General features: G+C 42.9%; 2 protein-coding genes across 5 annotated transcripts; one reads left to right on the top strand and one right to left on the bottom strand.

Annotated features, from left to right (window-relative positions):
* Window positions 1-121: 121 nt before the first annotated feature.
* On the top strand, window positions 122-13,663 carry PPEF2 (protein phosphatase with EF-hand domain 2). The gene is given in 16 exon segments (XM_032444578.2): window positions 122-316; window positions 2,931-3,058; window positions 3,941-3,998; window positions 4,612-4,787; window positions 5,816-5,930; window positions 6,262-6,308; window positions 6,739-6,905; window positions 6,990-7,026; window positions 7,113-7,262; window positions 8,023-8,358; window positions 9,686-9,871; window positions 10,076-10,218; window positions 10,749-10,855; window positions 12,083-12,246; window positions 12,797-12,884; window positions 13,364-13,663. Coding segments are annotated over 16 exon segments (2,142 nt in total). The 5' UTR covers window positions 122-255; the 3' UTR covers window positions 13,543-13,663.
* Window positions 13,664-14,767: 1,104 nt separating this feature from the next.
* Window positions 14,768-25,624, bottom strand: NUP54 (nucleoporin 54). 4 transcript variants are annotated; one of them, XM_015861493.3, is made up of 13 exons: window positions 25,519-25,624; window positions 25,027-25,188; window positions 22,770-22,853; window positions 22,494-22,640; window positions 21,575-21,804; window positions 19,671-19,858; window positions 18,879-19,075; window positions 17,922-17,976; window positions 17,500-17,593; window positions 16,872-16,979; window positions 16,422-16,541; window positions 15,864-15,974; window positions 14,768-15,534 (listed from the first exon to the last, which is right to left on the bottom strand). In XM_015861493.3, the coding sequence occupies exons 1-13, from the start codon at window positions 25,568-25,570 to the stop codon at window positions 15,406-15,408; spliced, it is 1,677 nt and encodes a 558-aa protein (XP_015716979.1). In that variant the 5' UTR covers window positions 25,571-25,624; the 3' UTR covers window positions 14,768-15,405. The 4 variants fall into 4 exon arrangements, with proteins under 4 accessions (XP_015716979.1, XP_085402969.1, XP_015716981.1 ...); XM_085546843.1 differs by lacking the exon at window positions 25,027-25,188 and having other exon boundaries at window positions 22,770-22,903; XM_015861495.3 differs by lacking the exon at window positions 25,027-25,188.
* Window positions 25,625-25,882: the final 258 nt, after the last annotated feature.

The following is a 25,882-nucleotide window of genomic DNA, read 5'->3' as shown; positions in this document are numbered from 1 at the left end:
AGGAATCCTCATGTCAGATGGTCTAAAAGACAACCAGGTAGCTGGAAACACCTGTTAGCAGAAAAGGTACTTGGGCACAAGACAGGACATCCACTTGTTGATTTTAATAAGTGTTAATATATTTAATTACAGACCCAGCACTGTGGGACATGTTGCAGCAGTTTGGATTCTGATCAGATGCTTTCCTGCATCTCTTGTGTGGTTTTGGTGATACTGAGCCAGACTGTGACATTCTAGGAGTACCAGTTGGAAAACATGGGATCTGGTAGTTCTGTAAATGCCAACTACAAGTACTCCCTGCAGAAGTCTGAAAATGGTGAGTGGTTCTTTGGAATGTAACCTTTCTCTGTCTGTTCCTGCACGTGCTGCCGGAAGGTTGTGCTGGGATGCGTTTCTTTTCCAGATTCTCGTTTTCCTCAGTAATACTGAGGGGAGGTTACATTATGTCTTTTGGACGTGTCCTGTGATGAGGAATTTCAGATGTCATGCAGAAGACTCACAATGTGCTTGAGAAAATACCAGCTGTTCAGATAATCAATACAGATCTGACCAGAAGGGGAGCAGCAAAAAGCAGTTCTGTTGGAACTAACATCAGACAAACTAATCAATTTCTGGCTAATGTGTGTGTGCTGTAACCTCATGTGCTGTCAGGGTGATAGATGATGATAGCACACTGCTCTTTTTGCTGGACCTCCTGTTTAAAGACTGTGTTAGGGGTGCAGGACTGATAAAGCAGAACTATTGGCTCTAGCTATCTGCCCATATTTCTGCAGTGTCTTCTAAATAAATCATATTCTGCTGGCACTTGTCATGCAGGAGACTTGGCAAGATAATTCCAGGACACAATTGCTTTGGTTATAAAAGGTTTCAGATAAAGAAGCCAGTATTTGTTGACAGCTGATTTGTGAACTCTAGTGCTAACATAAACAGGCATAGTTCAGTTCGAGTGCTGCCACTTTGGCATGCTTTTCAGCTTACATGATGAGATAAGATTCAGTTTACTGCTTAGATCCTCATATAATAGATTTTAATATTTCAGAGTATTTGGTTTTCTTTTATACATGTGGAGTCACAACTACTAGTTTCTGTTTGGGATTCACTTGAAGATTCTTGCTGCAGTATTTGGCTAATGTATCCTCTGTTAGGGGAATGCAACGTATTTAGAAGTTATTTAGAGGGTGATTGTGACTATGGCTCTGGCTGCATGGCGGCCAAATTGCTATAGGGAGAGTAAGGCAGCTGGTGTGGAGGCTGTTATAAAGGAAGCTTGAAGTGGTAGCATTGGAGGAGCACAAAATACAGCCTTTTTTTGTTTGCTCAGAGCCCAGCAGATCAGAAGGCACTTTTTCAGCCCAGGTAAAGACTAACAGAAGTAATTAAGGCTAACCAAATCTTACTTCCTCATCCATACACACACTGTGACTCAGCTCCCCATCTGCACAACAGCAACAGCTCTTCCCTTGCTGTGTTTTGCACCTCCTAGTGGTTTTACAGTGGCATAAATTAGAAGGATTCTTATATTCAATACATAAGCTATCAGAATGTCTTTTTCAGGTAAAGGTCAAGTAGTGTTTCATGCTGAAGTACATAGGAGGTTTATATAATTAATACAAGGTAATTAACTGAATGTATTGTCTGTCTCTTACCAGAACTTAGCAGCCTTTGGGGCAAGGGTGAGAGGTTTCAGCCAAGGTTTCCCACTCCATGCACACTGTTGCTCTTCCTGCTCTAGTGAACACAGCAGTGCTCTCATGGACCACGTGCCAGGGGAATGCAAGTTTCTGCAGCTGTGCTAACTGTAGCCTCCATTTGATTTTGGGGCCAGCCTCTAGGCAGAGCGGTTGTCCTTCCCCTGTCTGAAGCTTGATACAAAGAAGCTCTGTTAGGAAATGCTTTGAATGCAGGGCTCTAGATGTAAACAACAAGGGACACAGAGCCTGACAAAAAGAGATGCCAAGTAGTAAAAGGCAGTGTAAAGTAACCGGGCAGTCCAAATGGTGATAATACCAGCTAAGGTGGATATAAGTGTTCGTAGAGATACATTATGTTCCACTTGCAGATCTCAGAGAAGTAAATGGGAAATTCTACCAGTGTACTTTGCTCTAAAGCACACACCCCAACTGAAATGAGCTCATAATGAAAATTACTGGAATTGGAGAAGTGCAGAGGATTATGTTTTAAACACCAGGCAGTATGGCTATCGATTGGAGGGAAGAGCCTGGTGCCAGTGCTGGCTGTGGGGTGAAGCATGAAACCACTTGGAAACCCGTGCCTTTCATTCTTTCTGTGTCATTAAGCAGATGAAGAGCTGGTTTTCCCCTTTCTCTTTATTTTACTTCAAGATAATTAAACATTAACATTTACACTAACACATCATTTCCTGAAATTTGACAAGAACTGCAGAAGCTGAGGTATTTATTTGGCTTAAAGGAAGGGAGATAGATAGAAACCTTTTTTAGTTTTAAGGTTCTGGAAAGGGACTCGGTGTCTTGTTTTGCTCTCCAACATTTTGTGTGGTCTCAGTCAGGTGCCTGGTTTCCTGAAGCACGCATGCCTAGACTGTAATGGGGATGTGAAAATGATGACAGTAGATAGAAAGGATTAATCTGTCTGTTGATGCTGAAGAATGTATTTAGATGTGTAGGCAATAGTAAATTGTTAACGCTGGTGCTGAAGAGCTGGCAGTGATAGTTAGAAGCACTCCAGAGGTCTCTGGGCAGGGTGAGATCACCTCTGGAAACAGAGTGGACAGAGGTGGGTGTTCTGTTATACGTAATGTTTAGGCATCAGAACACCTTTTCTGAAAACTTCCTCTTGTGAGAGCAGGGTCTCCATTCAGTTGTAAGGGTCAGGAAAGGAGCATAGCAGGGTGGTACCTCAGCTGCTGCAGCCACTGAAGCTCAGCAGGTTGTTCTGGTTTTGTTCCCTAGCTTTCAAGGCAGCGGTTCTGATCCAAAGGTGGTATCGGCGCTACGTTGCTCGCCTGGAAATGCGCCGACGGTGCACTTGGAGAATCTTTCAATCCATTGAGTATGCCTGTGAGCAGGATCAGATCAAGGTAAGGTGCCAAGGAAAGGAGTACGTGGGGAAAATTCTCTCTCCGTGAGGATGAAGCAACGGCAAACTGTTTTTTTTTTTAAGGCAGGAACTGGCAGCTTCTTCCTGCGTGAGTGTGCAAAGTAGCTAAAGGTGAATGGGGCAGTCTAGGGGGAAAAGAGCATCATGTATTAAGGAAGCAGAGTAATTTCCACATGTCAAGAATTTCACAACTTTGCATTAAATGTAGAGGCGGTTGTTATTTGTGGATATGGAATTTTATTTGTTTGGGTTTTGGTTTTTATTTAGAAAACTCTGTCTCCTATGGAACTTATTCTCTCTTCTCTCTTAGAGAACATTCCTGGCCTGACATTATTAGTCATTCTGGTATTCTCTGAATTCTCAGCCAAGAGGATGCTGGCTATGCCACTTGTTTCTGGCTGCTGGCTGCCGGTGCTTCAGGGCTGAGTTTCCCACCTCCTTTTTACCTAAAGATTTCCCACCTGGTTGTGTGATATAACCCTAAGAAATGAGTCTTCAAACAAAGCCCTAAGGAGCTTTTAAAATCATAAGCCCTTTCCTGACTCTGAATTCAAGAGCCAATCCTCATTGGATTTCTTTAACTTTGCTTAATATTCTCTTCTATCGCTGCCTTTCTGCCAAGCAGGGAGAGGGCTTTGTGTTCTTCTATGTGTATGGCTAAGAGAAAGCCTTTTACTTCATTGTAAGGAAAACAATACAGAACAGGTATAGCTTGATTTGCTGTACATGCCAGACAACATGAGAAGGGCAAGGATGATATTTGCAGAAAGAAGATGATGTTAACTTGCCACTCTGCAGAATTTCCAGTGAGCGCTGGGGATATTCCAGAGTGAATGATGATGAGCTTTCTCTCTTCTTGCAGCTTCACAACTTCTTCAGTTACCTCATGGACAACTTCACGCCAAGCAGCAGTAAAGAAAGTAAGTCTGTGTGTGCCTTTTGGAGATGAGGCACCAGCAGCTCAGATGGTTGCATGCTCTATTTGTTGTCCAGTGCCACTTAAGGGCCACTTAAGAATAGCAAGGGAGGGGCAAAGCATCAGGAAACTGCATAGAGTGAACTACATGGGGGCTGTCAGCTGTGCAAGGGGTGTGGAGCTTCATACTCCTTAGGAGCTGGAATGGAGAATAAAACCTCAGTATGTTTTCTAAGAACAGTATTAGAAATCTGCCTTTTTAAAGTGATCCCTAGTAGCCAACACTTTGCAGGACCCTTTCTGAAAGTACAGAGAATCTATATCTAGGAAACAGTGTTCCAGAGTACTCATGTTATGTATATTTAGTCTCTCATTGATTGTCTGGTTGCAACCAGTACGGTATCTTTCTGAACCTGCAGTGAGCATTACATGTTATTTCCTAGTGCTGGGAACTTGCTAATGAGCTTATGACTAAAATCTGATGGTGACACGTCAGAATTAGCTATTTACACTGATGACCATAACTTGCTGAAGTGCTCATTCCTTCCTTTCAAGCTTTCCTTTTTCCTTTCATCTCTTTCTTTTTAAACAATCAATCCAACCAATCTGCCATCCAGGGGATTTTATCAGTCGCATGTTCATAAGTGGAGAAAGCTTCAAAGAGGCAGAGCTGGAGAAGTACTGTGACTACGAGTCCCTGGAGGTGCCAGAATCCTACACTGGACCCCATCTCTCTTTCCCACTCCTTCCTGACCATGCGACTGCCTTGCTGGAAGCTTTCAAACAAAAACAAGTAAGGATGCTGCAAGGAACCACATTTCCTGCTTTTGCATACTGAGGTGTGGGACAGCTGATTTGTGTTTGGACTTCCCAGCAGCTCAGCTAATTTGAACATGAGCAGCTGGCAGGCAGTTACTCTGAGGGGTAGAAATGATCTGATTTTACAGGGCAACTTTTCCTTACAGAAATTGCAGTTCTGACAAACTGCAAAATCTTTGTAGGTATGTAGCAATATTAACCTTTAGATTCATTTTAAAGGAAAAAAAAAACAAAAAAACCCCACAGTAGTCCATGCTGAAACGCTTTCTCGCTTTTTTTGTTGCAATGCTTTTATTTGTAAAAGCATTATAGGTTGGCCCAGGTGGAAAGAATTAATAAAAATAGTTTTTGCTGTGCAGATTTGATTTGTGAGGAAAAAAAATATACTTGAAATGGGGAAAGAAAAAAGGCCTAAACTGTGTGTTTTTTTGTTTGTTTTATGAAGAAGTCCAGTACCAGTTCAGCAATTGTACCGAGAGAAATCCTTGTATAATCACAATGTTCTGCTTCCATCCCCCAGACAATGTACTGAACAGCAAAACACGTCAAAGCCTCCCTTACCCAAACAAAAGAAGACTTAAACAAAGTCTCTAAAGCCTGTTAGATGCTTTTTCAGTAGCCTCGAGCAAACATATTGTGCAGATCACATGGCAGCTCAAAACCTGGCTTAATGTGGAGAAAGCAAAGTAAAACACAGAACATAACAGCTTCTTACCTGTGATACCAGTGTGGAATTTCTGCTGCTCCGGGGATGGTGCTGCCTAGTGGATAGCATCCACCACAGGGTTTGGGTGTTGTCGTCACCTTTGCTGATGCCAAGGTGGAGCTGCTTTTGCCTGGTATTTGTGCTGTCTGCAGGCTGTGACTGCTGTCACAGTAAAAATTGTATGAGTCTCCCATCCAGGTTATTGCAGAGGTCCTTTGGGGCTTCTGAAGACAGCTGTGTTGCTGCTTGGAAGTCAACTGATTTCCTGCTTTAATTCCTTCACTTTTTCCTAGTAGCAGCTCCACCCTCGCTATGTCTTAAACCTTCTACATGAGACCAGGAAGCACCTCAAGCAATTGCCAAACATCAGTCATGTCTCCACCTGCTATAGTGAGGAGGTCACTGTGTGTGGTACGTCTGGGTGGGAAAGCACTGCTCAGTCTTTGGGGAAGAATTCTTAGGTGGAAGGGATGGAAAACATGAATTGCTACTATATGACTATATACTATACCCTGCTGTATTTGATCATCAGTTTAGACTTGCCTGAAACTTTTAGGCATTAAGTCTCTGTTATGGCCTGGTTTCAACTTGGATTGGAACAAGAACCTTAATAATGCCAAACCTTGAACCTCCTACAATATTTTAATGGGCATTTATAGAGGGGATACTTTGTAGGAAGTTAGTTGTCTGTGTTTTGGTTAAAGGTAAACACATTGTAACTTGTCCTTTTTGTGCCTGTCAGGAGATTTGCATGGCCAGCTGGATGACTTGTTCCTCATATTTTATAAGGTAAGCACCTTGTTTGGTGAGGGAGAAGCTGGCCAGACATGGTGAGAGCTATCACATGGGTCATGCTGAGAAGCATTCGCAAATTGGGCCCAGGTCAATTTAAATGGCTTTACAAAGCAAAAGCTTATTCATTCACTGACTATTAGACCTGTGAGAACTGTCGGGACATACACATACATTTGGGAAGTGCCAGTGAACGTGTTTTGGTGTTTTATTTTTTTAAGTGCTAATACCAGTGGCACCGCCTTCTGACTCCCTGTTTTCACTTTTCAGTGCATTTGCCACTGGGAGCCTAGAGGATAAAAATAAGTTAGGATCTATTCTATAAGGTAACTTGGGGTAGGAGTGAGAGGGTGTGCAGCTGGTGGGAAGGTATATGAAGGTAATGGGGAAACCTCTCATAACATAATACATGTCCTTACTTTTACAGAATGGCCTTCCTTCTCCTTCCAAGTCCTATGTGTTCAATGGGGACTTTGTAGACAGGGGCAAACAGTCCCTCGAGATCCTCATCATTCTCTTCACCTTCCTCTTGATATATCCAAAAGAGGTTCATCTCAATCGAGGGAACCATGAAGACCACATGGTCAACTTACGGTACGGGTTCCTTATGGGGCTGATGACAATGTCAAGGGTGTCACCGAAAAATCTTACTGAACTTCTGTTCTCCTGTTCCTTTAGGTATGGTTTCACCAAGGAAGTCATGCAGAAATACAAGGTGGGCATGTGTTTGTGTCTTCTGCAGCACATGAGATGTGGACTTTGAAGGCCTGATGTTTCATCTTTTCTTTTCTGTCCTGCTAGCTGCACGGGAAGAAGATCTTGAAGATGATTCAGAATGTCTTCTGCTGGCTACCTCTGGCCACTCTGATTGATCAGAAAGTCCTTGTTATACATGGGGGCGTCTCTGATACTACTGATCTGGACATGCTTGAGAAAATTCAAAGGAATAAAGTAGGTTTCATTTCCTGGATGTTGCAAGAGAAATCTGTGTTGCTAATTGATGGTTAGAGAGCTTACACCTATGTGTCAGCTTGGCTGTTGGAAAGGATGGTCTTCGTTGTCAAAAAGTGTGTTTGGGTCTTGGAGGACATCAATTTCATTTAATAGTGTGTGCAGGAGATGTGAAGGGAAGAAGTGTTATTGACCTCTGGAAATGAGGTCAATGGTAAACAACTGCATAGTTACATGGGTGTGCTGGTGTTGACAGTAATAACACAGCAGTGACAGGATCTTGTCATCCCATAGTTCATTAGCCTCTTTTTTTTTTTTTTTTCCTTTCTCTGAAAGCAGTATTTCCAGACTGTGAGAAGTCATTTAGTTTATCTGTGCCAAGCACGCTAGTTGAGAAAATACTACTTCCCTTCTCTAAACATAATGACAAGCACTTGCATTAGTCGTTAGTCTTTCCCTCATTCTTCTGCCTTGTTCCAAGTGCAGATTAACTCCATGCAATCTATCTTTTGTGAAATGATGAGCAGCATGAAGTCAGTGAAGAAGAGATGAATCTGTATTCAGGCTGCGTTTGTGGCCCCAGATATAAACCAAGAATGGTACATCTGAGCAAGTGGCATTAACAATCTCCTTCAATTAATGTCCACTTCGTTGCAGCAAAAATAATTGAGGCTTGAGATTTCTGCTCGAAGATGTTAGAGGTAGAGATCCAGTTTTCCAAGCCATTTAACTATCTGTGCTTTCTCTCTTCCTCTTACAGTTTATTTCTGTATTGAGAGGGAAGAAAAGAAAACAGTCAAACAGAAATGTGGAAATAAAGGAGATAAATGGGGAGAGCCAAGCAGAGCCTGATTCAGCAGGGAACGTGACAATGCCCAGCTTACCCTCACAGCCCCGACCAACCCAGGCTCCCAGCATGACCAACAGGGTGGAGTTCTCCAGGTGGGTCCGGCAGACAGTGCAGGAGCAAATCGAGTGGTGCCGCAAGTTGGTGGACATCAGTGATTCGGAGGAGGAGGAGCCCACTTACTCCAGTTTGGTCTCCTTAACAGATTTGGATGGGCCGTGCTGGACTCGGCAAGAGGAGTGGAAGCAGGTGAGTAGTATAAGCTTTTGATGCCTTCCACAGCTTTGTTCTCTGTTCCTTTGAGGAATCTTGCTATAAAATGTGTGGGTCAGTGCACAGACCTCTTTGCAAAGAGATTTTGCTGCTCTGCAAAGTGGAGTTAAGGAGCAAGTCAATGCTGAAGTGCCATCAGAGGAGCTAATGGATTTTCTGCTGTTTTTTGACCAACTGCTCTGTTCTCTGCTCCCTGGTGATATTTTGGTAGATCACTGTGCTATGTCCAGCCCATCCTATGGCATAAATCACTAGCAAGTGAACAGCTGTGCACGAGATTCCTGTAGAAGAGTGCAGGCCATGTGACTGGTGCTAGCTGCTGTTCTCTTACTGCCTTTCTCCTAGCCTTGCACGTCAGCCTTTTCATTGGGTTTTTGGCTGTCTGCACTCCAGGCTCTGTTCCAGTATTTGTCCCCAGCACAACACTTCCCTGTTGTATAAATTAAGCTGTTCAGGCACAGAGCAGGGTGATGGGTTTTTGTGATTCACTGCAGGGGATATAAATGGTAGGCAAGACTGACGATAGAGCCCAGTGCTTGTATCGCTTGCTGTGTGTGCACAGGATATTTGAGGCCAACTCCGTAGCTAATGAGCGAGCATGTCATTTACTGACAAGAGAGTTGTGATCTTGGATACTAAGAACAGACTGATTCTCTGATTTTATCCACACTGTACAGTGAGTAGGTTGCTCTCAGAGCCCGGGAACTTGATTTCCACTTTCTGTTGGACCAGACGAACCATTGTTCTTCACCACACATCGCATATGACATCCTGGCATTAGACACCTTATCAGTGTAAAGCTGTATATTGAGGTCAGGGTTAAAGAGATTAAACTTTAATCCACAGAGTGGTCACTGAGTCAGCATTTACAGTAGTGGAGGCTGCTGAACATCCAGACAGGTGTGCAAAGGAGTTTAGTTCTAAGCCCACTCTTTGTCTGGGGATCTGCTGGGTGTACTGTCCTTGGGATATGTTTTGGACTGCAGGGAGTCAGAAAAGTCTCTTTGAAATCCAGCAAGAGCAAAGGGAAAGCTTGTATCAGGCCTCACTCATGGCCCCTCTCTTCCTCAGGCAATTTGAGTGTGGCTGTAGCTCTGGGCTAATAGTATTGTCACTTCCATGGTAGCTCAGGGCTGTGACAGTCCTGCCGAGCAATATGGAGATTCAGCTGTGATTCAGGAAACATCTCTGCACTATGGCAGCAGCAGCAGTAGTCCCAGCAGGGATGCAGAGATGGTGCTGTATTTGCTTAGTAAATGTCAGTGGGTACACATCATTCAGTGAACTGTTCTGATTACTTCAGATTTTAGACATTCTCTGGAGTGACCCCATGTCTCAGGAGGGCTGCAGAGAAAATACAGTGCGAGGTGGTGGCTGCTACTTTGGGCCTGATGTGACAGGGAAGATCCTTGAGAAGTACAACCTGCAGTTCCTCATCCGTTCCCATGAGTGCAAGCAAGAGGGCTATGAGTTCTGTCACAACCGAAAGGTGGGTGAGGGGGTGGTGGACGGATGCTTGGGTTTCCATCCTGCTGCTGTAGAATGTTTGAGGAGGCTTGTCTCTTTATTTCTTCCAGTGTTTGTAGGCTGTTAGGTTAGTTGCTTTTTTCCCCAAGTATATATAAAATTATTGATCAGCTGTATCAGGAGTTACTGAACTATGTACATTCTGACTATAAATACCTTTCTTTAGGTACTGACAATATTTTCAGCCTCAAACTATTATGAGATTGGCAGCAACAGGGGAGCCTATGTGAAGCTGGGGCCAGACCTGGTGCCCCATTTTGTTCAGTACCAAGCGAACAAGACAGCCCACACCCTCACCATGACCCAAAGGCAAGGCTTGTGTTGATAAGAATTCACCAAGTCAAAATTCCCAAAGGGAAAACTTTGGGAGCTTTGAGAAAGTTTGGCTCCAAAGCTCAACTTTCATAGCTTCATGTTCCTAAATCATAGCCCTAAGGGAGAGCTTGAGCTTTGTGTAGAAATGACCAAGGGAGGTTCACAAGGGACAAGGAGGAAGCAATCGAGGGAGTATTACAGTCAAAATAGGAGGGTTTTTTTTTTTACTGGCTGCTGATTTTGGGCGTTTGCTAGGATGGGCTGTTTTTCCCTGGACTCGAACTAACTGCTGACAGCTTACATAGGCAAGGGCAGTGGTTTCTGTGCTTTGGCGGGGATTTACTGCATCAGCTGTGGGAAATACTGCTCCAGGTATGCAGTGCCTTGTCATGAGCACTGCAGAGAAGCAGTAGCTGTGGAGGGTGTGGGCAGTCCATAGACAGAAAAGAGGACTGGGATGTACAGCTTCTCTCGCACTCCATGGCATGTCCTTAAGATGCTTCTCTCTTTTCTGCATGCTTCAGAATCAGCAGAGTAGAGGAGTCAGCATTTCGAGCCCTGCGGGAAAAGCTGTTTGCTCACACCTCTGCCCTCATCAGTGCATTCAAGGGGTATGATAAAGACAATACAGGTAAATCTGAGCCACGAGACACTGATTTAATTCTCTGGTGGGATGGAGTGGAAGAGGTTAAGGTGCATGAATGTCTGGTTGGGTGATTCCTCACTGACAGCTGCCGGTAACTGTCATAGATAAGAGACTGTGTCAGACCTTGCCATAGTGTTGATCCCATTTGCTGTTATTCAGTCTCTCTTCTGCTTTAATGTCTTATTATAATGAGGGTGTGCTGGAAGAGAAGCAAGAGATGATGAGCCTAGTGTGTAGCAGTTCAAACTTTGCTGCAAGGAGAACCCTTTGCAACAGGAGTACTGCGAAAGCACTGGAAAAAATGAGCTGGAACACATCTGTCACTTGTCTGAGTGGTCTCTAGAGCCTCTGTAACCCCAAAGTCTCTTTGAAGTGGAAACTGAGGGATGCCTTCTGTGCCAGCTCCCTCTGTCAGAGTCTTAAGGAGTGAGCTATGAGTTCATAATCCTCAGGCTGCTTTTGCACCAGCCAGGACAGTCAGTGAAGCTGAGGACATCTATCTGTATGTGCCTTGGGGGAAACAGAGACACGGCAGTTCAAACAGCCTTCCTGTGGGTATCGGTTCCCAGGCTGTGAAATTGTTTCCAGAAGTCCAGTTTAACTGTTAGAGTGGCTGCTAAACTGGGAGCTTTTTTGTGTTCCTGGGTCATTGAGGAACTACTCATGTAGTTGTGCAGGCCACAAACTGCAGGAAAGGACTGGATGCAAGCTGCAGGTTTGTAATGAAATACCCAAAGTTCACAGTGCTCAGAGGTTTGCAGCTCCACAGCCTTAATTTGTTACAGTAGTCAAAAGCTTGCTGAGGCTGGAGGGAGCAGAAAGCACTTGTACTGTGCAGCGGCTGCTGTAGGTAGATGTCTGCACAGTTATGTAAGGCCTTTACATGAACTGAAGTGCTCACAGGTGCCATGGAGAAAAGGAGCTGTCTCTGTCAGCAGCGCAGTAGGCTGGGGATGCATGCTGTTGTAGGCTTTTTGCTTTGGTGGCAGGGAGAGCATTAAATGCTTTTGCTTTATTACTGCTCCGTGACCCTACAACTAGCAGGGCTCCTTGAGAGTTTTCTTTGGTGCCAACTGGGTTGCAGTTTGGCAAAACAGATCTTCTGGAGTTGGCTTCTAGCCTGGCTCCCTATAGCACCTGCAGGTGACAGTCTTTACATAGTTTTCAGCCACTGGTCTCAGTGGTCTCCATGGCTTTCCCTTTTCCCTACAGGAAGGATCACACTGAGCAACTGGGCAACAGCGGTGGAGTCAGTCTTGCGCCTGGGATTGCCGTGGCGGATGTTGAGACCACAGCTGGTGCGCAGCACAGCAGATGGCATGCTGGAGTACAAGTCCTGGCTTGATGATTTGGCCATGGAGCAGAGGAGCCAAGAGGTACAGCTCACCATCTTCTGTCAAAGCACATTGGGCCAAGTATGGCAGGAAAGGTTATGAGAGTGAATAGTTTCTGAATAATCCAAAAACATAATGAAGTCAATGAAGCAATTGCATGAATTTGAGTATTCTAGAGGTGCTTGTTCCACCATGGAAATGGATGATACATACAAAAGCCTTGAGCTAGTTTTGGATACAGGTTTTTGAACGGAAAAACTGTACTCCATTCTATGATTCACAGCTTTCCTGATTGCACTCAGCAGAAACAATTGCAGTAGTTATAGCTTGAGTCCCATTCTCCTCTGTTGGCCTGGGAAAGCTGTCCATTTGGAAGTGACAGGTTGCAGGTGTGCTTTAATTCAGTTTCACAGAGGGCTGAGACATCACGAACTCATTTAATAACATATCCACAATGCAAAGTGCACTGCTGGTGAACTCCAAAGCGCCATAAACATTTTTAATTATGGGAAGATTTGCAGCAAGTGCTCAGAGCAGAAGTCTGGAGCTATTGAAAAGGGCAGAAGGAGCATGACAATATGTTGTCTTTCAGCACATCCAGTCGAGCTTGCTGGAAGTTATCTATCGAAACAGATCCAACCTGGAGACCATATTCAGGATCATAGACTGAGATCATTCAGGTAAGGAGGTATACAAGGTGCACTGGTCACTGTATTACACTTTTGGTATACTGTCATTACTGCACATGTCCACAGCTGAGGCATTTCAAAGCAATTGTGCAGCTGAGGCAGGGAATTAAGGTTTTGCTTTTTTTTTTTTTTTTTTTTTTCCCTTTTCTGGAGGAATTCAATAGAAAATAAATGGTTATAAAAGCAAGAATAGTAATGCAGCATCTTTGGATTCTGAGTTATCTGCTCATGAGCAGTTATCTCTACCAAAACACTTCGGGAAGTAGAACAGACAAGTCTTCCTCTTGTTCTCAAACATTGTTTTATGTCTCTTTGCCACTTTTATTTTGCATTTTATCCATTGTTCTCCACGCTAGGAACTTTAGTTGCAGATCTGAAAGTCACTTCCTTCCATTAGGGTAGCAGGCGGTGAATCTGAGCAGGTGCAGGTAGGCCTTGTGCTGAGGTAGCTGTGCCTTCCTGCCTCACAGGTCTCATCTCATTTGAGGAGTTCCACCAAACCTGGAAGCTGTTCAGCTCCCACATGAACATTGAACTCACAGATGATGGCATCAATGACTTAGTTCGCAGCATTGATTTCAATAAAGATGGAAACATTGACTTCAACGAGTTCCTAGAAGCCTTCCGCCTTGTCAAACAGTCCCAATAGTGAGAACCCAGGGCAGATCATCACATCTAATGCCTTGTCTGCAAAGCCAGAAGGACTGCTTCCTACCTGACCCGCAGAACATGCCTGCAGCTACAAAACAAGGAAAGGGAAAGCAGGTTCCTGGTGCTCTTCATTGAAGACTGGAACCACCCAGCCAACAGCTGTGATCCGTTTGGGGAAGGTAATGGTAAAATAACTGTACTTCAATAATGACTGCATTTTAAAAGGAACTGTGTCATGAATAGAAAACTCTGCTCAAGGGCAGAGGCAAGTTAATTTCTCTCATCAGTGCATGTCATGAAATCTTACAAGTCTATTCAAGTTGAGTAAAATTAAAGTAAAGGTATTTCTTGGAGGCACTGCTTTACTAAGTAGCAATTGCTAGAGCACGTCTTCCTTAATAATAAACTTTTTTCTAAACGCCTTGTTCTGGGCTGTTCATCATGCCTTCTCTAGATTTTCAGTTCTGCAAGAAGCAGTACTATTTCTGTGACAACATCTATTTCTCCCACTGTTCCCTTGCTTCAGTAAGATCTATCTACTAAAAATATGCAGTGGAGCAACACGTAGAAAAAATAAACTACCATCACCTCATGTGCAGAACAGTCTCTCCCCTGGGGCTCTTCAATCTGCTGAGGGAACCCTTTTGATACTAACGACCCCCCAACCAAAGCAACACTGCTATATGCTTGAGGTTGTTCAGTTTAGAAGCATGATGCAACTGCAGCTTAAAAAGCAATGGGGGAACATTTAAATTTTTAAATAAAGTGCAAAGAAAACAAACTTTCTCTCATACCTGCAGCAGAGTCATTCTAGCAGGGGTGCCTTGGCCTTTGTGATCTATTTCTTGGGCTAATGAATAAAATTCTGTCTGTAAGGAGAGTTCTAAATATAAGTGCTTTATGCTGTACAACCTTCTCCTTTGGGGAATAATGTATTTTTGTTTCAGTTATTTTCTGTGACTTGAGGCAACTTGAGGATGGAAAAGGTGGTTCCCCAGTGCCTCTAGTACCACTCTGCAGTACTTGGTACCAGCAGGGATCTAAGGCATGTGACCTCACGTTTTAATTTGGGGACTGAAGCTGCTAAGGAGCGCTGTGGCATCAAACTGAATAACTTATTACATGCAGTGCCTAAAGGAAGTGAAATGCATTAACCTGGGTTTGCTGGAAGCTTCCCAGCTTTACTGACACAGCTGAAAAGGAGCCAACATCATGCACAGTTATTACAAAGTCAGACTGAATTTATTATTCTCCAGAAATTCAAATTAAAAAAAAAAAAGCAAAGACATCATCTAAACACTGTTTTTAGCTGAGGGGCAGAAAAGCACTGTGAAATTCACATATGTAAACAGTTGAAAGGAAGGGCAGACCCTGGAAATGCCCAAGAAAACTACCAGCATTACAGAGACCAACATAGTGCAGACATTTCTGTAAAGATTCAGATTAGCTCTTTACATGTCGTTACTCAGCTGTTTTGACAAAAACATGGAAGTAGCTGAGCTTCTACAAACCAAGTCACAAGTGGAACAATTCCCTCAGCACTGCATTTCTAAGACAATTCTGTTGTAATTAAAGAAAAAAAATGTACAATAGTACATATTGTTTTATAGTAAAACAGTATCTGAACAGATTCAGTTTTCCTTCTTTTTTTTAAAGCGTATACAGCTTTACAAAATATAAACCTTCCAAAGGTCAAATTCAAAAGCTTAGAAGAGGCTTTGCAAGTTCTAAAAAAAATAACAGCCAATACACCATTGCTCCTGAAAGATGCACATTTTATTTTACCTCACCAGTTTTGGCCTTGGAAGGTGAACCATAAACTCAAATAACATTCCATGTGAGCTCAGCAGCATCCCAGGCATCAACTGAAGAAACCTCCTCTCATGGGAATGCTCTCATTCAACTCATGCTCTATCAGTTTGATGTCCTCCAGGTCATCCTTTATAATGCTAATTAGGTGACTCAGGCCTTCTTGCTGCTGCTTCAGATGCTGCAGATAGTTTAAAAACCAGCGTGAGTGTTGTTTATCTTCACAGATTTTGAGTCAGAGTTCTCAAAATAGGCATATCTAGAAGCCTTATTAGCACATTGAAAAAATGCAGCATAATTACTTTGTAAAGAAGAGAAAACAACAACTTTCAGCACTTAAAGCTTAATTCTAGCTTTATAGAACCTTGAGACACTGCAGTTGAGAACAGTAAAAAGGAGTTTATCATTAAACAAAAGCCACAAATTCTAAATACATCTCCCAAATTATTGCCTAGCTGGCTTAAATTATTAAATTTTGAGTATCTCAGCAGTCAACCACGTAATACATACTTGCTTAATTTCCCTTAAGAGGTCTGAATCTATGTAATAACGCTCTTCCGACCTCACTGCTCCAAAATGGTTTTGCATTCTGATTTGGGACATGAGCTCATTCAGTCTACCCTGTGAAAAGAGAAAAGAAAGACTTAAATTGAAGCCTACTCATTTATACAGAATCATAGATTCCTTAGAGTTGAAAGGAATCTTTAAAGGTTCTTTACATCTGTCAGAACTCCAGTGTGCATTACTCCAAGGCACCAGGGCAGGAACCTTTACTGCTTATTCCAGTTTTAACTCACTTCTCTTTCTTTCTTTTTTTTTTTTTTTTTTTTTTTTTTTGTGGAAGACATGCAAAGAGCAAGCAACATTACTACTCTGAAAGAATTAAAAAGATACTTAAATACCTATCCATCATGCAGCAGAAAACAAAATGCTCTAATAATACTGCTGAACTTCTCTTCTACAAGCTTTCCACAGTAAATGCACATGCATGGTTTGGAAAACTTATTTGCAGAGGAAAAGCACAGGGTTATTGGTAAAGTTTTGGGCAAATATCTTTCAGCTACTCACCCTGAACTGTGTCGGTGCATTAAGTTCACACTGAATTATATCTAATTGTACACGAAGCTGTTCTTCATCTGCTTGAATGGCATAGCCACTTTTCCTTTGGATCTCTTGTTTTATCAACACCTGCAAAAGAATCCTTTGAGGTTTGTTAGAGAATACTTTACCCATCTCTTTCCCTGCCAGCCCACCCTTCTCTCTGTTCTTCCTCCAGCAACTTGCTCTTGAAATTTATTCTGTCATTCCTTCTGCTTCTCTAAGACTTCACAGTAGCCCCACGGCTTCTGAGTAACCTTTTCCTGACAGCTCTGCACATTAATTCAGTGTACAGGAAGTCAGAATTTCATTTTCAATATTGGCCCTACACAGGTCACACTGGGATCACATTCTCTCTCGGTTTGATTCCTGGCACCTAACTGGTTGTCAGAATGAATCGCTTAACGATGCCTGTGTTACCTGTAACGTTCTGTGAGAAAGAGCCATCAGTTTCCTTTTGTACTGTGCGATTTTTGCCATAGTTGTAGTCTGGTTTTTCTGCAGCTCACTGATATCTTCTGATATTATCTGCAGAGGGTATAAATTAGTTTGAAGTTGTAAAAGTTTCTGATAACAGAGCACATTAGTCCTAATCTGAAACCAGGAAGTTGCAAACAGTACTCAGTTCAGCAACTGAAGGTCCTTGCAAAAGATGCTTACAGTAAGCTTTTTGCAGGGCTGTTGCTGTTTTGGTTGCTGTTTGTTTTCATATGCAAGTGGGACTTCCAGAAGGCATGAAAAATACAGGTATCCGAATTAAGAGCCCAAGTCAATGCAACTTCACTCAGCCATTTTGAGAAATCCAAGTCTGATTTAGACTATAACAACACAGTAAACTTGAGCCTGAGAAAACAAAACCCAAAACATACTTTTGGCCAAATTATACTATTAAGTAATATATTATGGAATAGTGAAATGAAAAAAAGAAGTTATCACAGTCCAATGCATGTGGTTCCACCTTCAGTTTTTAGCATACAGGAGAAACGCTCATTTAGTAACAAATCCTTCAGCAGTAGCAAGTAATCATGATAAAACTAAGAAAACTTACATCTAAGCGAGTTTGATGCTGTTTGGTCATCTGATCTTGGACCTTCAATCTTCTCAACAGTTCTTTGAAACCCACCATGGGCACAGGAATAAGCCTACAAGTAAATAAATATTCAATAGAAGCATGTGTTGTAACAAAGTAATTAAGGATTACAAGAGATCTTGGCTTTTGATAAATTAAGAGTAAAATAAAATAAAGCAAGAGAAAATTCTTCCTGACTCCTCTTTGAGCACCTAGATGGGTAAAGGAATTAGGGCAGGCATTTCTACTTAACCTCATGTCTTCAAATTATATCAAGACTGGACAAAGTTGTCCTACAAAGGGTTTCTTACCAGTTACCTGAAGGACATTACACAATATTCTGCTTTTCTCCCCCCTTTCCAGATACTTTTATAATAGTCAGATAGACTATTAAGACTTACTTGTCAGGATCGGGATTATCAACTTTGGCTTGCTCCCATATAATAGGATCAACACCTTAAACAAAAAAAAAAGAAAAAGCTTTTCAGTAGGGACAGATCTAAATAGATAATGTAGATAATTTACCTTACAGCAGTTACACAGGTAAAATATTAGGAGAAAAACAAACCCCAGGAAGTATGATTAATGATGGCTGTGCAAATTAAGGTTAATCGAACAAAGGTAGCTCTTAAAATCTTGGTCTTGGGCTGTGTGCCTTAGTACTGCAGCAATGAAAGTGCTGCTCATCTCCTTCCTGCAGCTTGGCTGTTCTGCACAAGTTCTTGCAATCCAGGCATAACAACTGCTGTGTTTCAGCGCTGGTCTTAGTGAACATGCCACACAGTACCTGTCATGTGCCATGCATTGCTTTCCCTATCCAGTGCAGGGAGTTCACTGTGAGTGCCATACATAACATTTCACACATATGGAGCATATACTAAGATTATCTTAAGCAGCAAGCTAAAAAACAGCTGTTCTTTTAATATCTGTATATAACACACCTACAGATATGGGCTAAGAGCTCACCTTCCCCTCTCAAACAACCAAAAATAAAAGCCAACAACCAAGGAAGCAAAAAAAGAACATAATTATTTTGACATATACCTTTTTAAAACAAATACCACCACAAAAGAACCTCCATAAGACAAGTCAAAGTAATTGACAATGGCCAAACCACATACAGTCTGCTGCTGTGTGGCATACTACTAATAAATTAAGTTTCTGCACAACTGATTAGGTTGCAGTTCAACAGCTAAGCCAGCCTGTAATTAGAACAGGTCAGCACATCAGAATGCCTTCAAAACACCCGCAGCTTTACACAGTGTTTTCTGGTGGGCTGACACCCACATTTTCCCAGAGAATCAATAAGCACCTGGCAGAGGCCTGACCGTGCCCCTGAGGAGCCTCAGACCACATACCAGCAGGGGGGTTCTGAAGGAGCTGTTTGACTTGGGCTGGGGAGAGCTCCGTTCTGGCCATGGAGAAGCTGACCCCCAGCTGCTGCAGGGATGACTTTATGTTGGCTTGTTCAAAGTGGGCGTAGAGGGTGGTTGCTGGAACTCTCCTTGAAGTGCCATTGGGTGAACGCTCAACGACATAAATGATCACTTCTGTCCTGAGCAAGACAAACACATACTGTGAGTCAAAGAAACAGCATGCAGAGGCTAACTAAGATGGAGAACAAACCTGAATTGAAGTTACTGCTTTTCCCAGCTGACAATTCACTTCCTTTAGCTAACTGAGATCTCAAGTAGCAGTAAATCTAGGGTTTAACACAGCACAGCAGAAAATAGCCTACAAGCACTGTAAACAGCCTACAAAAGTATGGTACCTCCAGTTTTAACAGCCATACTACACAGTAATACTAGTACTGCATTAAGAATAACGCAAAAGCTTTGGTCTTTTTAAAAGCAAGAAATGGTAGGAAAGTAACAAGCAGAAATGTCAGCGTCATTTGAAAAGCCTATTTCCTGAACTGAGCTGAGGATTCTCAGCTGTGCACTCCAGAAAAAAACAAGCAGCATACACAAGAAAGATAAATAATCTTAATGCTTTAAGTAAAACAAGAAGAAATGAGACTAAGTTAAACAGATCTAAAAATCAATAAGAGTGGAAGACAGAACCACTACCACTTGGTAAGCAGATTAGGTGCCATCCCTTTTTAATGTGCAACCCTGAAGAAAAAGCCAAACTGTGTCAAGTTCACATACTGGTCATCTGGCATTGTTTTAACACCCTCTACGTTGACAGTAAGGGTCTGGTTTCCTCCCAGAATTTTATGTAGTGATTCTACGAGCTGCTGCTGCTGGCTTCGAATATCTGCTTCTTTTCTGTTGAAGACCAAGACCACCAGGCCATCTTCATCTTTGTTGTTGGGCATTAAACTGTAACCCACAGCCTGCAAATGAACCAACAGAAAAACAGGGATACATTACTCAGCAAAACACATCACGTGGCATGAAGGAGAGGGACTAAACCAAGATAAATCCCTCAAATGGTTCCAAATGTAGGTCACAACATATTTAGAGACGCAAAGGCATAATACCAATCCCCCTACATAAGTACCCTCACAAGGCCACTTGCAGAGTATCAAGTACTAAGTAGTACCAAGTTTTACTATGCAAACTATTACTGAGACCACATATACACCACTCCTCCACTCTGTTTAAAAAAAATAAAAATCCCTTTCTGGGATTTCTCTACGAAATTAAATATTTTCAGGCTGGCACAGTGTTTTTGTTTGAATGTGTTGTTTTTATTTTGTCATGGTTGTTCAAATGATAACCTTTATTCCATGCCCTAAAGCACCCTTTTCTTGGTTAGGTCCTATATGCTTCTCATTCTCATAAAACAGGAATTATGCACAAATGGATTCCTCAGCACATACGGAACCCTTCTGGCAACACTTAGCTTCTGTTAGATGCCTGATGCTTACAGAGGTGATAAGCCAAAGGAGCTTATGATGCTTTGCTCCAAAGTCTATGCTAACAACTTAACTGCTTTTTTGTAGGCATCTGCCATGGCCAGCAAACAGCTGATTTCTCAGCATTTCACGTAAGGCACAGGAGCTCATGATGGCACTGCCAACTCTCACATCGCAAGAGTAAATGTAGTATGTGGCAACCCATGCCTAACCTGAAATAAGAACTTACTTCTTTTAGCAAACAGAACTCCAAGATTACTAGTTTTGTATAGCATACTTTATACTTTGCTCTTCTTTGAAAACCCAAACAGCTCTAAAGCTGCTTTAGGTGACAGCTTCCACAAAAGCAGGCTTTCACATGCACCATCACCAAAATGCTCCAGATAACAGCTAAAAAGGTAATTCATGAGAAACCAAATGGTTGTTATGCATACACTGAGTTGATACAAAGATTTTATTAAAATGTCACAGTATGAATACCAAAACTGAGCACTAACCTACATTCAGGCTAGAAAGTTTGCCCTTCAAGGGATCGCCTTGGGAAAGGAGAGTATCACCATGCCTGGCCTGACCCAAATCCATGTGTCCAAAGCTTAGCAAGAAAGCTTAGCAAGAAAGTCAGCAGGCACAAGATTTGTGGAGGATTAAGATCTGCAGGCTGATATATTTAAGGCTCATATACAAAGCTGATGCTTTCAAGATAGTGTGCGCAGACCAGGCTCTTAGCCAGTTTTAATAAAGGAGACAAAAAAAACCCAACAACCCAAACACCCTGAAGTTCCTAATCCAGATACTGAAAGTTTCCTTCGGATCATTTAAAACAGTTTCTGTAATACCGTAACCTAAACAAATGCATGTTAAAATTAATTTCTGGGGATCTGGTCCACACACACTAATCCAAATGCTATCATGGAAGAGATAAGTTTCATAATGACTGAATGTTTAATGAGCCTCATATGCACTTCCTATCTAGAATCTCAGCAATATCTGGACTTTTAGCACCTGTACACCTTCAGACTTCCTTATATGATTAAATGCATCAGAAGTGCAAACATTACCCAGAAAAATGCTCTTTCATATTGCTCTTTGTGGAAATAAAATTAATTTAACATTCACGAGATACTTAGACAAAGAATCAACAAGCAGAATAACCGCTTCAGAACTGCTTGTGAGCAGGTGATTAATTCATACCTTAAATCTGCAAAATGGGTTTTCCTGTGTGAACTCCACTGGAGCGATGTTATTGCTGAAGTACCCCTTTCCTGTTCCCCAGAAGGCCTGCAGCTGGTTCCATTTTGCCAAGATGGCATCTCTCTCATCTCCCAAGAGTGTTGGAGCTGAGAGAGCACTGGCAGTATTGATGAGCTGGTTTGACTGGGCAGGTGTCTGAGCAGGCTGGCTGAACAAACCGCCTCCTAACGCTGCATTGGATGGAGAAACAAATGAACTCCTTCACCAAGAGAATTGGGCTTGAGTGCTAACACGTGCTGTCTGCATATTATTGACATCACTTCTTTTCACATTTTCAGAAGCAAAATAAACACACCAAAATGTAAATCAGTGTCAGTGCTTTATGAAAGTGTCCTTTTATACCCAATCTTCATCAGTAAAAGAAGCTTCCATGGGATGAGTTCAGAGACTTATTCTTTCGTATCTAAATGAGACAAATACATTCACTCACAGCATGATCCAGTACCTTGAATGCCTTAATGCAAAAGGTAGCTTTCCTGTTATAAACTCAGTTTATAAACTCAGAGCCTGCAGTCATTCATTATCCAACTTAAATTTGTTTAAACTGAACGGTTTCCCTCCTCTTTCTAACAAGGCCATGACTGCTGACATCATTTCTGAACCCACTCTCTACCACCACTAACCCTAAGTGGTAAACACTGTCACCAGAAACTTGTCTGAGCTCATTTAAGAAAAGGGCAAGGGCTGCAAACATAGGTATTTCAAAAGACAAATTTCTCAGAAGCCTCCATGCAGCCTAAGTTCAAGTGTAACAGGCTCCTTTTACGATACACTTCAGTCTCACCACTCCAGCTCCAGTTGCTCTCCTACCCTTCTTCGTTGGCAACCGAAGCATAAATAGAGAGAAGGCTGTACTTACAGGTCTGCTGCTGCTGCTGCTGCTGCTGGGTACCGAAGCCTCCAAAGCCTAACCCAGTTCCCAACCCAGTACCCAAGCCAGTACCAGTTCCTGTCCCAAAACTAGTACCAAATCCAAAGCCTTTGTTCTGGGAAGCACCAAAGAGTCCTGGGAAAATAAGCAAAGAATTATTGAGTACAGAATAAAAGTACATGTGAGCTGTAAAACATTAATTATTATGAAGGGCTAATACTACATTTTATTCTAAAGCAAATACTTTCAGATTTGTGCTCTTACCACTGGTGCCAGTATTGGTGGGAGCAGAGAAACTAAATGCTGGTGCTGCAGTGGTAGTGGTTGTCCCAAATCCTCCAAACGCACCTAACGAACAAAGTTTGCAGGTAAGGCAGGCTGTGTTCTGAGAGTGGCAGCTGTGCACAAGATGACAAGAAACCGCACGCTTCAGTGGGTGTTATGAGATGCAGACAGATGCATTATGTGTTATTTTACAAGCATGTGGTTGACACTGACCATGAGGACCAAGTTCACCGTCCAAGGAAACAGGGGAGAATACATGAACCAGAAAGCCAATACATCCATGATGTGTCAAGAATGCAAACAGAAAAGCAGCAGTAACAAATGCCCTGTTACTTGTGGCAGACACAACTTGCAATAGCATTCCTTAGATTGATTGGAAGTATTCCTAAAAATTAATATCGCTAAGCATTTAATAAGCAATCATGTTTCATGAGCTTTTTTTTGTCATTTATAAAGTCTTAAAGGCAAAAAGAGAAACAATTCTGAGGTCAGGGTGCACACAATCACTGTGCCTACCCAAAAATGCTGTCAGAGCAATGATTTTTCTCATACAAGTAAAATACTGCAAAGTCCTTTTTTCCCCAAAACTACTTTTCCCATCATCTGAAAGCTTTCCCAGCAACTCTCACTTTGATGCTCAACTGTTATCCAGAGGAGAACACACTAAACTTAGCAGCTGCCCACAGGTTTCCAGGAAAACCAGCTGCTGGCTAGCAGGGGGAAACCCAAGCACAGGTCCAAGCTCCACCACAGCTCCCAAAAGTCTTTGCATTTGTCCTTCCGACCACACCATCTCTTTGCTAATGCACCACCTGACCCAATGTGCAGCATATGGACACCTGAATAGCCCCGTGTTTCTAATCCTCCATGTTTCTGACCGATTTTACACACATTTAAATGGAGATGGACAGTCCAGTATATACAATGCATCAAAACAAAGCAATGCTGCCAGTTCTCATTCACGTGTCAACAGCAAAAAAGAAGCCTGTTCAGACCTACTGCACTTACCGTCTTGTATATACATACAAAATAAAGAGCTCAAATCAAAGCTGATGTGCAGCCACATTTTATTTTAATTCAGCAAACAACACAACTAAATGTAAGAGCTGCTCCCTGAAACTTCCAGGTTTCAGTCCTATCAGCACATAAGCAACCCTAGCAGCAACAGCAGACGACACGATTTTTAGACAGATTTGTGTTCACAGCAATTTAACGCCCTTTCTTAGAGAAGGCTCTAAAAGTGCAAACTACTAAACAAAATAATATATTCAAGTTCTCTTGGATTAGTTACAATTCAGCTCAAGAAATACAGTCCAGTAGCACTCATACCCAGTTAAAAACCAAACCAGATCCCTTGAGCTCACAAAACAGGTAGGAGTATTCTAACACAGGGAGTGATGATGCCGTGGAATGAATATAACTCCTATACGAGCAGCGGCAACAAGAACCAAGGGAGAATTCCATTCAGGAAAAAGCATGAGAAATCCATATAGTTGAGCAATTTTGTTTTAATAAAATGGGACAGACTTAGCTTGAAATTTATCAGCTGGTTACTCAGAACTGATGAGCCTACATAGGGCTTCAAAGGGTTTTCTCATCAAGCAGTCAGCACACGCCATGCTGGACAAACCCCCCCAGGGAATTACTTTGCTGGGATGTGCTCCATGTCAAGAACAGTTTTAGGAATGGAGGTAAAAGTGAGGGCTGTTCATTTTAATGCTGATCGTATAAAATTTGTTTCTCCACAGAAACAACTGAAGTGCAGCACATTCATGGCAACCAACAGAAGGCCGATGAGGAGACATGGGGAGGATGAAAACCATGACTGCAGCAGTCCAAGAATGTCACGTGAGGAAATGAGGCATTAGGGACCAGCTCTGCAACAGTTCTGATGGCCCAGACCTAAAGGCAGAACCAATGTTTCAGTTCTGCTGTGTGACTGAGACTCGATTTTGGATGGGATAAGGCTAGCAGGTTACTGTGATTCATCTCCAGTTCAGTGTCTAATCAGCCATGTGGTCATTTTTCCTTATCAGCTACTTCTGGAGAATTTAGTAGGCAAAAATAAAAACCCTTATAATTGCACGGCTCTATAACTCATTTCACTACCAGAGCTTTTGCCTCCAGTCTTCACCGTATATAAAGGAAGTTCAGCACAGATTCTGAGTCAGGAACGCAATTCTTGGACCTCTGCTATTCACATTTATTACAGAACAAGTATATGTGTAATATCTACCTGCACTTGCCAGACTGTTACCAAAATTGAATGGCGGAGTTGAGGTAGTAGAAACACCGAAATTCCCAATATTAAAATTCACTGCGGGATTAGCAGCTAATCCGAAACCCCCAAAATTAAACCCACCGGCGGTGGAGTTTGTGGTTTCAAGCCCACCAAATCCTGACAAGCATGAAGCAGAAAGAGAGCAAGGCGGCGTTAGTTCTGCAGAAAGGTAGGTTCGGAAGTAACAGCTGACATACCGTTTTGGCACTAGAGACGAGGCAGGCATAGTTAATAACGAGAGTAAGGCATTAACTGGCACCAAGCACGAAACGCTTAGCAGCTAAAAGCAAGGTTTAACCCCGTTCTCCCCACGTTGCTATTGGGATGGCGTTCCGGAGCCGTATGGCACAGTAAGCCCAGGGTCGCCCTGCAGACCGGCTCCAGCCGCACTCACAGCCGGCCCTTCACGGCTCTCCCTCCATCCCCACGCGGAGGCCCCGCACTCACCGCTAGGGTTGGAGGCCCCGGCGCCCGCCGCCGCCCCGAAATTGAAGGCCATGAGGGGCCGCAGCGGCGGGAGGCGTGCCCGCAGCCCGCACCGCCGGGAAACAACGGGTGGTGCTTCCGGCCCCGTCACTACGGCGCTTCCGGACGGGGCGGGCCGCCATGCTCCGCCTGCGCCATAACGCGCCGCCAGGCGGCCCAGCACAGATACTGCGGGACGGGGGGCGGGCGGAGGATGACGGAGAGACCGGCCTGCTGTAATGACCGCCCTGCTGTAGGCCTTTCGCCATCGGAAGCGCTAACGTTCTCTTAGAACTTTCTCGCCTGTTTACCGAGAGAGAAGCTCAGACAGGGCTTGGTAATGTGG

Source organism: Coturnix japonica, chromosome 4, assembly GCF_054131305.1.
Source record: "Coturnix japonica strain WE chromosome 4, WE-NBRP24, whole genome shotgun sequence".
Classification (NCBI taxonomy): Eukaryota; Metazoa; Chordata; class Aves; order Galliformes; family Phasianidae; genus Coturnix; species Coturnix japonica.
The sequence above is the reverse complement of the archived record's forward strand: the minus strand, read 5'-3'. Positions and strand labels throughout refer to the sequence as shown.

What these genes read in the sequence shown, in the direction of transcription:
- NUP54 (XM_015861493.3), bottom strand. Translation starts at nt 25,570, where the DNA reads ATGGCCTTCAATTTCGGGGCGGCGGCGGGCGCCGGGGCCTCCAACCCT. An exon ending in AAAACAATGCCAGATGACCA is followed by an intron (nt 19,076 to 19,670) that starts GTATGTGAACTT and finishes TGTCTTGCTCAG; the next exon opens with GACAGAAGTGATCATTTATG. An exon ending in TCTTAAGGGAAATTAAGCAA is followed by an intron (nt 15,535 to 15,863) that starts GTATGTATTACG and finishes AACTATCTGCAG; the next exon opens with CATCTGAAGCAGCAGCAAGA.